The sequence below is a fragment of the Chanodichthys erythropterus genome, chromosome 11 (genome assembly GCF_024489055.1).
Source record: "Chanodichthys erythropterus isolate Z2021 chromosome 11, ASM2448905v1, whole genome shotgun sequence".
In the NCBI taxonomy this organism is placed as follows: Eukaryota; Metazoa; Chordata; class Actinopteri; order Cypriniformes; family Xenocyprididae; genus Chanodichthys; species Chanodichthys erythropterus.
The window spans coordinates 14,442,482-14,456,867 of NC_090231.1; the positions used below are offsets into that span (position 1 = coordinate 14,442,482).

The 14,386-nt window shown below is 37.7% G+C and overlaps 1 protein-coding gene across 2 annotated transcripts; it reads right to left on the reverse strand.

The window, feature by feature from the left end:
* Positions 1 to 10: 10 nt before the first annotated feature.
* Positions 11 to 10,695, reverse strand: LOC137031136 (Y-box-binding protein 2-A-like). 2 transcript variants are annotated; one of them, XR_010896497.1, is made up of 10 exons: positions 10,572 to 10,695; positions 9,695 to 9,758; positions 8,410 to 8,443; positions 6,496 to 6,585; positions 6,153 to 6,404; positions 5,827 to 5,909; positions 4,807 to 4,987; positions 4,474 to 4,581; positions 4,288 to 4,389; positions 11 to 731 (listed from the first exon to the last, which is right to left on the reverse strand). XR_010896497.1 is itself a non-coding variant. In XM_067401808.1 (10 exons), the coding sequence occupies exons 1-9, from the start codon at positions 10,621 to 10,623 to the stop codon at positions 4,354 to 4,356; spliced, it is 900 nt and encodes a 299-aa protein (XP_067257909.1). In that variant the 5' UTR covers positions 10,624 to 10,695; the 3' UTR covers positions 13 to 731; positions 4,314 to 4,353. The 2 variants fall into 2 exon arrangements, 1 of the variants encoding a protein (XP_067257909.1); XM_067401808.1 differs by having other exon boundaries at positions 13 to 731; positions 4,314 to 4,389.
* Between the last annotated feature and the right edge of the window lie 3,691 nt (positions 10,696 to 14,386).

Below are 14,386 nucleotides of genomic sequence, written 5' to 3' on the forward strand. Positions count from 1 at the left end.
ACAAACCAACTATACATTTACAAGCACAGGAAGTGTGACCAGCTTCAAGGTTTGGTGCAACAGAACATGTATAAATTGACACATTAAGTTTGTGTCTGTCAAGCATGACCTGCTCAAACAAACAAACAAACCCTGGTTCAGTCCAAAAGACACAAAGAAGAGTCAGAAGGCTTTGCAAATAATCTATTTACTTTTTATTTACTTGACTGGCATTGCACAAATCCCCACCAAAGTAAAGTACATACCAAAAGAAAAGGACAATTTTTACACCAATTTGCATTTTGATTGGATGCATATTTTCCCCTTTTATCTAGTTACAAGTAAGAGAAGAGCCTGTGCTGCACTCATCACACTGGATGGCATTTCCTCTCTTTGATGAACTTAAAGTAGCCGAACTGGTCACGTTTTCTCTACTGCTCATTGCCCATAGTACAGAACAAAACTATTAAGGGGAAATATTGTAAATATAATGGGCTTTTTTAGAGCAGGTTTTTTTTTTGTTATTTACTTTTAAATGGCCAAGTATGCATCAACCCAACCCTCCCTTCCCCACCAGCCCCTTCCTTTCCATCCATCCCTCTCTTTCTCACACCCAGACAGATGAAGGGTCCAGACCACAAGCAGTGGATCAGGTTAGGGACGGGACAAGGATGTAGAAGCGAGGGGCAAGTTGTTTGAATGTTTGACGAGACAGGCGAGGTCCTACCCCCCAAACTAACCCATCTGGGAACCTACGCAGTGACACAGGTAAAAGAGAGAACAAGAAAGGTAACTTAAAAAGGTCAGTGGGAGATGACAACAGTTATAGTAACATTCAGACTCAGACATATGCAGAACTTGCATATAAAAGAGTTCAAAACTCAAATTAAAAGGAATGTGAAGTTAATCTGTGTATACGGGTTCATAAGCCCAGAACACACCAAGCCGACGAACTAGTGGCGACGAAAGCAGACTGCAGGGTTGGCTCACATCGGCAGTGTCTGGGTCCAAAGTTGCCCTGACACACCAAACTGATGCTCAACACCCGACAGCCAAGTAGCACGTCCATTCTGCGCCTGCGTAAGAAATGCCTTTCCGTTCCAGCAGGTGGCAGCAGCTGAACAGCCAATCAGAATGATCAGATGGCCTGACTGACCGACAAGCTCTGACACCGATCCAACATGTCGAATCGGCCGAAAAAAAGCAGACAAGGACCAACTTCAGCCGCTTGTGCGGAACACACTGAGAAAACTTCGTCAGCCGGTGAAGAAAAACTGCCCTACGGCCGACCATCGGTTTGGTATGTTCTGGGCTTTAAGCGTTTACTGCAACATTTCATCTCTTCCTCATGAAACGAGTAGGTGAATTTATGTCTATGCCTTGTCTAGGCTCTGCCCCGGTACAGTTTGTTTCGAGCCATTCGTTAGTCTTGTTGTTTGATGGGAAAGAGTTGTAATAAACTAAAAATTCATACAACTGTAGCAGTGGATGACTTATTCTGTTGAGCGTAACTGAGGAACAACTGATGATATGATTTGATCTTTGGTTGACCAATCAGCGGAAAGAGGAATTTCATTCCTGCCCACATATAGAGAATGAATATTCAAACGATTTATTAATTTTCTACCCCTGAATGTAAAAACGAAAAATCAAGCTTAAATATTAAATTAGAAAAGGGTCCGTGTACTTTCGCCTCCATTCGTTTTTCTTTTTTTAAACCAGAAATGAAATATGGAAAATGCGGTTTCTTTTTTTATTTTATTTTAACACTAATGAATAGAATTAGCAGATACAGGCTATTTTTCTTTATGCAAGATTATTATTTTTATATAAATGATATACAACTTTCTTAATATGTAAAAATGCTAAATTTAATTTCCAGTGTTTTGTGACATACACACAGACGCTAAAGCGCTCTCTAGTGCCTTTTCCTCTGGCATCAATAGAATGACTCTCTTCAAGAGCCAGCACGTATAAATGAATCAAGGACATCTAAATTACTGTGACTTTTTTGTCTGGCTCTGTTAGGTGATTTATAGCGTTTTATATTGAGAAACTGATTGGGATTAGGAGTCACTTACTTAGCTATGCTATGCTGTTCAAGTTGAAAATATATTTGTTATGACAAAATTATACCCCAATATGTGATTTTCATGAAGACAAAATTCCCATGCCCTTTGCCTCAGTGGAGGTTTGACATGAAATATTTCTCAATTCTCATTGAAAACAATACGTTACGGCCACGTTGCTGGACATTAATGCTTTACGTGGCTTAATCCTACAACAACCAGGGAAAAACGATTTTCTTGCAAATTTTCTTATCAGCATCTAAGGCTAAGACAATGGCAACGTAAACAAAGTGGAAGGACAATATTTTTATGTTAAGCGTTTATAAATGTAATATACCGTCCATACCGGCATGATGAATACGATCCTCAACTGGATGAAACTGCAATAAATACTTTGAATGTTGCGATCCTATCGGACTTATGATAGCAACCTGAATCGTGACAAAGCACTGTTCACTGTTCACTGAGAACTGGCCCCCCGACTAAGCCTGGTTTCTTTTTCTCTCCATTTTAACACCTATTTGCCACTTGTTTGCCACCTGATGTCACCTGTTGGAGTTTGGGTTCCTTGCCGCTGTCGCCTTTGGCTTGCTTAGTTGGGGATGCTTGACATTTGATATTCAGTAGTGCTTTGATCTGCCTGCATTGACACTATTCTTTAAGAGCTGCTGTGCAGCCAAAATTATATACCAGTTATCAATGTAAAGCTACTCTGACACAATCTACATTGTAAAAAGCACTATATAAATAAAGGTGACTTGACTTATAATGGTTTTCTATAAGTGGAAAACACTGAACGTTGAAAGCGCGTGGTCTTCATATTCGGCCTGACCTGCTTGTCTGCATATCTTTATTGATCATTTAATATCAGTGTATTAATGCATTAAGCGTTTTCTACATACCCGTGTTTTATTTTCAAGGAGAAAGCTTAACGCGTTTTAATTGTGTTCATAGTGGGCTGCTTACAAGGTGTAGTGAATTTGCTCCTCCAATATCACCTACATTAAGCATTTTTCACGTTAACCACTTAGAATGTCCCGCTTCACTGTACGCGTTTGCCACCAGTATAGCGTTCTCTGGACCCCTCATGAGTGAGAACGGGGTGGAAATAAAGTTAATCATGTTTCAGAGACATGGCTCTCGAAAGTATGGGAGAAACAACAATTTTACAAAAGAAAACTTGTAAATTGACATTTCTTCGACTTTAATCTGTCCATTTTTAATTTTGCTTTATAAAGATGCAAAACATAAAAAAAAAAAATCTGAAAAGTAGTCAATATTTATTTTGTGCACATTAAATTTGTGCATTCAGTTTTAATTTAAATTTTGGTATTCACAATAGCATTTAAAAATAAAACAACGGTTCGTTTTTTGTTTTTCTTGAAGTGGTTAAAAAACAAAAAAGAATGGAAGCAAAAGTACACGGACCGAAAAGGAATGAAGCACGGATCGTCTTTGCCAATTAAAACCAATTAATTTTCTTCAACTTTTCTTCATGATTTAAGAAGCAAAATTGAAGGATTAGTTCACTTTCAAAAAATTTTCCTGATAATTTACTGTCATCCAAGATGTTCATGTCCTTCGTTCTTCAGTCAAAAAGAAATTATGGTTTTTGACGAAAACATTCCAGGATTATTCTCCTTATAGTGGACTTCAATGGACTTCACTGTTGAAGGTCCTACGCCTTCCCTATTCTACTTACGGAAAAAACAGAACTGGTGCTGCGTTCATTCCGTAAGTAGAATAGGGAAGGCGTAGGACATACAACGTAAGCTTTTTGAAGAATACAGAAGTGCAGTTTTGGCGGATGCATGTGCAAGGCGATCATGTTTATATAAAACATATACATTTATTTATTTATTTATTTTCCTTAAAATGACCAATAGTTTCTCTAGATCAGACCCTTATTCCTTGTCTGGTATCGTTTAAAGTCCTTTGAAGCTGCACTGAAACTGTAATTTTAACCTTCAACCGTTTGGAGGCCATTGAAGTCCATTATAAGGAGAATAATCCTGGAATGTTTTCCTCAAAAACCTTCATTTCTTTTCAACTAAAGAAAGAAAGGCATGAACATCTTGGATGACATGGGGGTGAGTAAATTATCAGGAAAAATTTTTTGAAAGTGAACTAATCCTTTAAGAATGAAGCTTTTCAGAATATGGAGTAGCTGCTGCTTAATTTCACAAGCTGACAACATATGCAATAATGCATTTTAACAGCAGTTGTAGTTTGTTTTTACCACCGGTTTAGCTCAGGAAGTCCCACCTCTTGCCAGGGTCACAGGGTTTCTTCCAGGTCACAGAAATCATTCTGAGGGCTTGGAAGCTGTAAGGGCAGGTGCCTACACAGGGAGAAACAGTTGTTAGTGCACATTTATGTCATTGCAAAACAAACAAACAAAAACAAAACAAAAACAAAAAAAAACCTCATTTTTAGGGGATTGTTTTGGGGATGTTTCAGAAGAGGATTTGACATTAGCAGGCTTGGAGGCCTGGGCTGGGGACTCGGGGGCTTTTTCAGGTTCGTCTCCATCCTAAACAATGACAGTTGCGAGAGAACTATTAGCCCAAGATGCACTGTTTTAAAGTCAAAACATTTATTGATTATCTGATCATTTGCATGTCCAGCAGTGTCCAGAGAAAATGGCCATTCCATAATTGCGGCCGTAAACATTAATGTCACTTTAAAGTCAGGCAGCAAGAACCAAGCTAATATTGTCAAGTTCAACTACTTCACTTCAGTAGTGGAAATCACTTACTTTAGAGGTACCGGATTCAGATTTCCTCTGTCTGCGCCGACTAAAAGGTCTGCGGGGTTTCCGGGGCTGCCCTTCTGTTTGCTCCGCATTGGTCTGGCCCTCTTTAGGGGCCGACTCTTGCTCTTCTACAGGGGCAGCTGTCTGTTGAGCCTCTCCAGGGGGTGCCCGGGGACGGAACGGCCTGGGCATCACAGAAGAGAGACTTTTGCATTTGCATAAAATACAATAAACGAGCACAGGCCATCTTGAATATTTAAGGCAATGCAATGGAAGACCTCTGGAATACCTCTGAATGTATAATGGAAATGCATAGTCAAGTCACATTTATATAAAGCACTTTACACAATACAGATTGTTTCAAAACAGCTTCACGGTAATAAACAAGGAAATGACGCAAATAATGATGCAAACTTCATCAAATGAGACATTCTGCTGCAAGTGAGTTCAGTGGGTAAAGCTCCTCAATAATGAAATGAGTTCAATTCTGCTATAAGCAGCTCTACAGAAGACAATGTCATTATTCAGCTGGAATCAGGTCAGTTTTGATTCAATTCAGTTACCAAAAAGCAAGGTTTTACCTATGGAACCCCTACACGGTGAGGGAAAAAAAAAAAAAAAAAAAAGGATGAGGAAAAATTAATAAGTCAAAGCTTTCACGTTCCCTCGCAAAACCTTTGCGTTCCTCAGATAAACATTTGCGAGAGAACGTAAAAGTATTGACAAATATTTTTTCTTTCATTTTTTTTTCCATTCACCATGTCCCTCTAGTGGCTCCATATTTACCAGAACACATTCAAACTTAATAAACAGGCTTTTTAAATTAAATAAAATTATATAAAGTCTACATATTACTCAAGACTTTTTCCAGCCTTAAATACACTTTTTAGGCAAAAATTTAGGGCATCTTAATAAATACTTTCCATTTTTCCTTTCAACTGAACACCACTATGTGAATTTAACTCAAGACAACACCGTTTCCAGTCTCAAATAAGGTCTGTATATACAAGTGATGGTATGAACCTTCGAAATCGTGGTCTGAACCTGCGAGGTGGCGGCCTCTGCTGGGCACCATCTACTTCCTCGTTTTTCTCTCCTGCTTCTCCCTAGAACAGAGGCAAGAAAACTGCAAAACTCACTGACCAGCTGTGTGCAGTTTTAAAACAAAATGAGCTAAAGTTTAAAGGCTTAATATCACATTCAATATTGAAAGTTCACATTGAACAATTTAACTCATGTAATCTCTGAAATGTCACAAAGGCCTACACAATTCACAAACAAGGTTTATAAAAAAAACAAAAAAAAAACACGGTAGACCTTCGGATAAAACGGCAACCAAATGACCTCACCTCGCCTTGTGGCAGAACAGGTCTCCTGCGTGGACGCTGGCGCCGAGGACGTGGCTGAGGGGCTCCTTTCTCTTCACCATCCTCTCCCTCAGTTGTGGGACCAGTTGGAGCACCCTCAGCTTTCTCCTCTCCTTCAGTAGGACGTGCATTACGGGGGTAAAAGCGTCTACGAAATCTGCGTTTATTGGGGGCGTATCGGCTGCCCTTGACAGGTATACCCCCTGGACCGGTCACATTCGCTGCCTCTGAGCCCTAAAGCAAATGCCCAGTTTTAGAGAGAAAATTAAGCTATAAAACTCACAATATTCCTCAACACTATTTTGATTCATCCAGAACCACTTACTTTAGCTGCTTCGACAACATCAAACTCCACAACCTCACCATCCCCCACACTTCTGAGGAACTTTCTTGGATTATTCTTTTTTATTGCAGTCTGTTCAAAGGGAAAAGGCATATCCTTAGCATAACATTTATTTTCCATCAGTGATGAGCGGGTTAAGTTGCAAGACAAACCATTTATGAAATTAATGAGCACTTGAAATCTAGGATTTCTGTATAGGCGATACATCTTGGTAGAATTTCTTTTTTGTAAATGTCATTTAATCTTACGAGGCAAGAACGTCATGTTTATATGCTGCATTTAAAGGGTTGGTTCACCCAAAAATGAAATTTCTGTCATTAAGTACTCACCCTCATGTTGTCCCAAACCCACAAGACCTTTGTTCATCTTCGGATCACAAATTAAGATATTTTTGATGAAATACAAAGTTAGGCAGCAACGTCATTGCACCATTTGAGGTCCAGAAAGGTAGTTTAAGACATTGTTAAAATAGTCCACGTGACTACAGTGGTTCAACCTTAATGTTGAAAGCGACGAGAATACTTAGTGCACAAAAACAAAAAAAATTAAAACTGCAAGCAGCGATTAAAGGGCACTCGCACCTGGGCTTACTGCCACCTGTTGGCCTTAGGAAAACAGTAATGAATAGTGGGCGACATGCATGTAAGGGAGTAAATACAGGAGAACTATGATTTCAAAGTGCCATCAAAGGGCCGGAATTATGTCATTTCAAAGTGCCCCACTTCCTGCTGCCAACAGGTGGCGCTTTGACTGTAACTGAATATTGCCATGTAGACTTCTTCAGGCCAGGACTGATAATAAAACGTGAAGTTTGGGGTAAATCAGACATTGTATGCCTGAGTTACAACAACTTCCCGTTTCATGGCGAAACATCAAATTTTGTTAGCCCGCCACGGACACGTCCTTCAGCGAAAACTCTAGATCGTCACAATGTAATGTCTCAAAGGCCTTTAGATTAGACTGACCAAATATGATGTTGATCTGATTAAAGCTCTAGGAGGAGTTCGTTAAAGTACAACATCTGGAAATGGCAAAAACTGCAAGACATTTGCAGAGAACAGAAATATCTCACTTCCTGTTGGGTTTACAGATTTTGCACCCACTGACTTTTTTGTAGGTACTGGGCTGTTAGACGTGTCTACCGAATTTCATACCTGTATGTGAAACGTAGCATGAAGGGCGCTTAATTGAAATTTCGAAGGTGGCGCTATCAAGCCATTTTGCCACACCTAATTCTGAAACCCATATCAGATGCAAATTTCCACCATTTCTGATGAGTGTGCAAAGTTTCATGAGTTTTCAAACATGTTTAGGCCCTCAAAAATGCGATTCATTTTGGAGAAGAATAATTGATCGAGCAATTACAATAGGGACCTCACACCATCGGTGCTCTAATAATGACTTTATTTAACAACGGCCAATAAAGAGTCGGCATTCGGACGTTAACACGGAAGCCTGCGCTTCATTCATTACATCAACTATATATGACAGTTAAATTGTTAAATAAAGTTGTTATTTTTGTTTTCTTTTTATGCACAGAAAGTATTCTCGTCGCTTCGTAACATTTAAGATTGAAACACTGTAGTCACGAGGACTATTTTAACAATGTCTTTACTGCCTTTCTGGACCTTAAGATGTGCCATGATGTTGCTGCCTATGTGTGGTTCAGAAACATATCTTAATAAAATATCTTAATTTGTGTTCCGAAGATGAACGAAGGTCTTACAAGTTTGGGACGACATGAGGGCGAGTACATAATGACAGAAATTTCATTTTTGGGTGAACTAACCCTTCAGCATCTGTTTAGAAGAGAGTAGTGGTATTACTTCACCAGAAAATTATTTAAAATAGTTTAAATTAAAAGGTTGCAATGTATTTATAAAGTAAACACATTACCTGATGAACAAATACATCTTCCTTAGTATCGTTTCTGTAGAACAAAAAAGGGAATTCAATTAAAAGAGAATTCAAATGCTTGCTTAGCGATATGATTATACACAGATGGGGTCCAGAAGTCTGAGATCACTTTAAAAATCTGGGGCCGTATTCACAAACCATTTTATCTTACCACTAAGAGTTCCCCTAAATAGCAGTAAAAGTTCTTAGCTAAGAGTTCTCTCATAAAACCTATTCACAAAGCTGCTGAGACCAACTTTTACTAAGGAATAGAGAGAAGTCTTAAGCTAAGAGTAAGGGCGGGGTTGACCTCGTTGCTATGGAGTAAACACAGTGATTGGCTGATGGGGAGGAGTCAGCGATTTAATCATAGAAATATTGTGGAATGCGGTGTCATGTTACCATATTAAAATAAAGGTTTTAAAATACAAATGTTGCCCTATTCAAATAAATATTTTTATTAAAAATGTTGCCCAAGTCAAAATAAAATGTTGCCATAAAGGTTTTAAAATGTAGGCTAAGTGTCACTAATTAAACTAGTATATACAGTTAATTGTCCGCCTCTTGGATGTCTTCATCTCAAGGGAATGCATCCCTCCGCCACCCCGCTCTTCACTCTAGGCTGAGGATACGGAGACAACTTTGGGTTTGGGCTAAATTCCAAGCTCGGAGCCCTCCATCCCATTAGATAAATATTGTCTTGTTAAATTTTTTTTGTTTTGTTTTTTTTCACCTCATCATAGATTCAAATCTATAAATCAAAATGTATTGTATTTATAAAGAAAAAGTTGAGCACCCAAGGCTCTATTGCCATTGCCTCATGGTGTACAGTGTCTTTGGGTGGATTAGGACGGTTTGTGATTTGTCTTAGTGACTTAGGAGTCACTCTTGACCACTCCTAACATTTCACAGATTTATGAGCTAGTTTTAGCACTAAAATGCTTCGTGAAATACTCTTAGAGCAAAAATTTAGGACTCTTAAAATTAGGACTGACACGCCCATTATTTTTAAGAGTTTCTCCTAAATCGGCAAGTTAGGAGCTACTTTTAGCCTTAAGAGGTTTTGTGAATACGGCCCCTGGGCTTTTATCATTTAAACCTGAAAATAACGTTTTAGAATTTAAAATAATTTTCTAATCAAATGTGTTACATTGTAGCCTAATGAAAATAGTCGTTTTGAATTAAACACACTCTTACTTGGTGGTCTCAAACGTTTGGACCCCTATTTGACACCCGTCAGACTGTGTATCGGTGCACAGGAGTCCTTTCAACATTATGAACCTACCTATTGATAAAGCCGTATCCATTGCGCACATTGAACCATTTCACAGTTCCTTGCACACCGGTTGCTGCAACAGATCATAAAAATAATGCATCACCATCCATTAAGAAGATATTTGGGAGTTGTTGGCGTGATCTGACAAGATTCGTTTGCTGAAGCAAAGCCCGGTGAACGGACTCATTTGAACACTGTGGGCCATGTGTGTGAATTATTAACTATAAACTTTGAAACCTTTCAACCACTTAGGTCGTTCAGACGCTGGTCACAGATGCATCCAAGACATAAAGAAAGACGAAAACACGCGTTTTTGCATAAGATGAGGTTCTCTAATTGGATATATGCGACTCAAGGGTAAACATAGTAAATTATGGCTAATAATGTAAAGCTTTTACCTAACGACATGCAACACACCTGCAGTTAAATCCCTCCCACATAAAGCACATGGTGACAGCGCGCAGAAATGTGGGTCATCAACGCACTTTCACTGTGTAAATAACCAAACGCTGCTTCAAATATGAACAACCTCAGATCATACCAGACATGCTACTTCAATTTTCTCTTTATGCTGTCGTTACAGAAACAGAATAAATCCAAACAAGATATCGCCCAGTGAAGAGTAACTCGAGAATAAATGGTAAAAACAAGTCCCACAGGGGAAGGTAACCATGTGGTAAAAAGCATTTATCGACAACTTCATCGATAGTAGGCTAAAGTCGTAAGTGTGAATTAAACCATTTCAGCCCGCCTCAAAAATAAAACCATTTTCTGAAAAACGATCCGGTCGACTCTAAAGCCAGTCAGTCGCGTCTCACTCCATAAACCTGTTCATTACTATCGTAATGTGCCTTAAATAAATGTATCATTGTCACTAAACCCCTACCGATAACTTTTCTCTCGGGCTGAGGTTGCTCAGACGCCTCTGTGTCGCTCATCTTCTCTCTCTGGATTTAACCCCCTCCCTCCGACTCGCCAAACTTTTACTCGAGCGGCCACCTCAAACTTTTTATCCCGATTCCCTGTCAGGAAGGATCTACACAGCCTGGATTTAATTGGTGTTCAACCGACCAATCCGCGAGTTTTATCTTCATTCTCGCGTGATTAATTGGGAGTCAGCGTATGTCTCGCGCGAAAACCAACTTGTTCTTCACACTTCATTACGACTTTTGAAAGAATTATTGACAACAAGATGCTAATGTTTTCCAAATGTTAATAGTCATAATCCAGCTTCAGTCAGTATAATCAGTCAGTCACACATCTATCTATCTATCTATCTATCTATCTATCTATCTATCTATCTATCTATCTATCTATCTATCTATCTATCTATCTATCTATCTATCTATCTATCTATCTATCTATCTATCTATCTATCTATCTATCTATCTATCTATTCAAAATTGCTTTATTGGCATGACTGTAAATAATACAATATACATAAAACAATAATAAAAACTGTATAATAGAAGAAAATACACTCTAAAAAAATGCTGGGTTAAAAACAACCCAAGTTGGGTTGAAAATGGACAAACCCAGCAATTGGGTTGTTTTAACCCAGTGGTTGGATTAAATGTTTGCCCAACATGCTGGGTAGTTTTATTTAACTCAACTGTTGTATAAAAATCACTGTATTGCTTGCTTAAAATGAACCCAAAATATGCTGGAAAATAAAATGTATTAATATGTTTAATAAATTAGCATTTATTAATAAGATAATGAATAATAAACAATAAACATTTATTAAATTGCTTATTAATAAATGTACACCTTTTGATTATTATAGTTGCCTCTAGTAATTATGTGTCTGATTTTTAATTTCTCACTTATTTTGGATTCATTTTAAGACAGCCATATAGTCATTTTTAATCAATAGTTGGGTTAAATAAAACTACCCAGCAGGTTGGGCAAACATTTAACCCAACCACTGGGTTAAAACAACCCAATTGCTGGGTTTGTCCATTTTCAACCCAACTTGGGTTGTTTTTAACCAAATATTTTTTAGAGTGTATCAAATATTATACCACTATCAAATATTATAACATAACTTAAACATAAATTATCTATCTATCTATCTGATATTTTTATATGCCTCTTTCAAAACATTAACATGTACTTTGTGATGGTGACATGAAATACATCAGACGAGTAGACCTGTTTCTCTGTGAAGATATCCAGCCTAGCTGTTGATAGAAAATCGGACAAATCAAAAATAAGTTGGCCTGGTGATTTGATGGGATATAATAGTTTAATATCGTTGGGCCTGGTTATGGCCCTGCTTTTTTTACCCAATATGCCTTGCACAAGCCCTTCTACACATAGGTCACCAGATTCAAGTTTCACTTGACTATTTTTATCTAAACGACTTGACAAGACTGTGGGTGCCATGCATTTGGTCATTTCTTCCCACACATTATAATTTTATTGGACAATCATTATTTTATTCACTATAGTTTCCTCTATTTTTTTTCTTTTTAAATATGTGAAACACTGGTTGCAACCATGATAAAAGGTATGAAAATGCAATGTTTTTTATACATTTTTAAGGTCTCCATATTGGATTTTTACAAAACTTCTCAGTACAGAACTTAATGTATTTCTCTCTGATGTATAATGAGATGCATGTTGCATTTGGTAGCTGAGTGTGCGTAATGCTATGAAGAATCCCACTGTGTCTATCTTTATGCCTTAAAGAAAATGATGTTTACATCATGAGCGAGAGAAATCCAGACAAAACACTGTAAAAAATCATTTTCAAGATTTATCACAACATTTTTTCTTTTGTCAAATCAACTTCAATAAATAATGTGGTTCAGATTGCCTTCATTGTATTAACTCACATTTTTAATATCAATGAACTCAAAATTTTAAGGAAACCAGGTAAATTACTTTTTTAAGTAAAATCAACAATTCTTTTTGCAGTGGTCACACGCAGACATTCAACATTTGACCTATGCAGTAAACAAAAGATATATGAATAGAAAATATTTTTAGATCTTTATTTTTTAAATTCGCACTATTGACTCTTCCAGTCAGAGACGAGGTGTACTCTGCACGCTCACCAATGTTGCCTTATCACAAAACAGAAATCAGACAATAATCTTTGACAGTATAAAAATAAGTATAAACAAATTAGTTTATACAATTAGAGTGTTGTTTGAAAAGTATAGGCAAGAATATTTGACTGCTCAGAGTCGTACTTTATTGTGATAGGTAAACCAATCAAGGGGTCAAGGTTTTGCTGGACAGTATGACCCCATTAAGCGCTACTGTAACTTCACAATCTGACTGCAAATCTGACATCTTTACAATAGCATTCAACTGCTGAACCTCAGAACCATGTCAGGGCAGTTTCAAGACAGCTGTATTAGGCCAGCTGTCTCAGACCGGAAGTTAGGGTAAAGATTATAGCCTCATTAAAAGGATATTTACCCAAAAATGAAAATTGTCATCATTTACTCACTACCATATCGTTCCAAACCTGTAAGACTTTTGTTCATCTTCAGAACACAAATGAAGACATTTTTAATGAATTTCTGTCCCTTCACTGACAGCTATGCAAAAAACACTTAAATCCATATGAATCAAACAGTTTAGTCCAAATTTTCTGAAGAGACACAATGAGTTTATATGATGAACAGATTGAATTTCAAACATAAACAGAAGCTCAAACAAACCTCTTCCGGAAGCTCAAACATTCTGCGTAACACACGAGAATGAACCTCATTGGTTCTCACACGTCAAGCAAACATGCTGTCATTCCGTTTACCACAACTGATGTGTGAGTTGATGAATGTTTATATGTGAATAAAATCCTAAATTCAATCTGTTCATCATATAAAGCAACCTTGTCTCTTCAGTTTTACAATCTCTTTATGAACTTTTCGAAAAGTCAAAGTGGTAGTTGCATAGCTGTCAATGGAGGAATTAAAAATATCTTAATTTGTGTTACGTAGATGAACGAAAGTCTTATGGGTTTGGAATGACATAAGGGTGAGTAATTAATGACAGAATTTTCATTTTTGGGTGAACTAACCCTTTAATGTTAGGTTTAGTGGATTAGGTATTTGCTAAGTGTAGTGAATGTTATGGGGTTATGAGTGGGGGCAGGTTAGGCAATTGTCTCATGCAGCCAAACCTTCAGACTGACAGGGGAAGGTCTAGACTCCATAACAGTTTTCATTGGTCAAGGACCACCCAAAAGGCCATCTGACTGACATGTAAAGAAACAAATCACAGTTAATTTTTTTTAGAGTCATGTTTAGGGGACTGGAAATGTAATGTCAATAACAGACTTCCATGTAAAACTCTTGGACGTATTTTAAAGAGTCTATGCCGCAAACTTGACATACAATCCAGCATTTAGTTGATCCTGATAATTGCCACAGTTGTAAACACGACTGTTTTCTTCTTCTATGAGGGGGCTTGGCATCACTGCAGGATTGATTACAGGTGGATTGTTAGAATTCCTGTAGAAAATCTTGTAGAATTTAACCACAGATGATGACTTCTAAACTCTTGAAGTGTTTCCAATTTTGTGTGCCATATGCATCAGACACTCAACCAAAGGTCTGTGGGTGTGGCGTCTGACTTTATTTTTTATTTTTTGCAAGAAATAATATATCAGTTATTTCATTATATCGAAGTAATTGTTTTGCCAGTGACTGATTTTTTTTTTTTAGGGGGGGGGGGGGGGTGTAA

What these genes read in the sequence shown, in the direction of transcription:
- LOC137031136 (XM_067401808.1), bottom strand. Translation starts at nt 10,623, where the DNA reads ATGAGCGACACAGAGGCGTCTGAGCAACCTCAGCCCGAGAGAAAAGTT. An exon ending in TTCAGACCACGATTTCGAAG is followed by an intron (nt 4,988 to 5,826) that starts GTTCATACCATC and finishes TGTGATGCCCAG; the next exon opens with GCCGTTCCGTCCCCGGGCAC. An exon ending in AACAATCCCCTAAAAATGAG is followed by an intron (nt 4,390 to 4,473) that starts GTTTTTTTTTGT and finishes CTCCCTGTGTAG; the next exon opens with GCACCTGCCCTTACAGCTTC.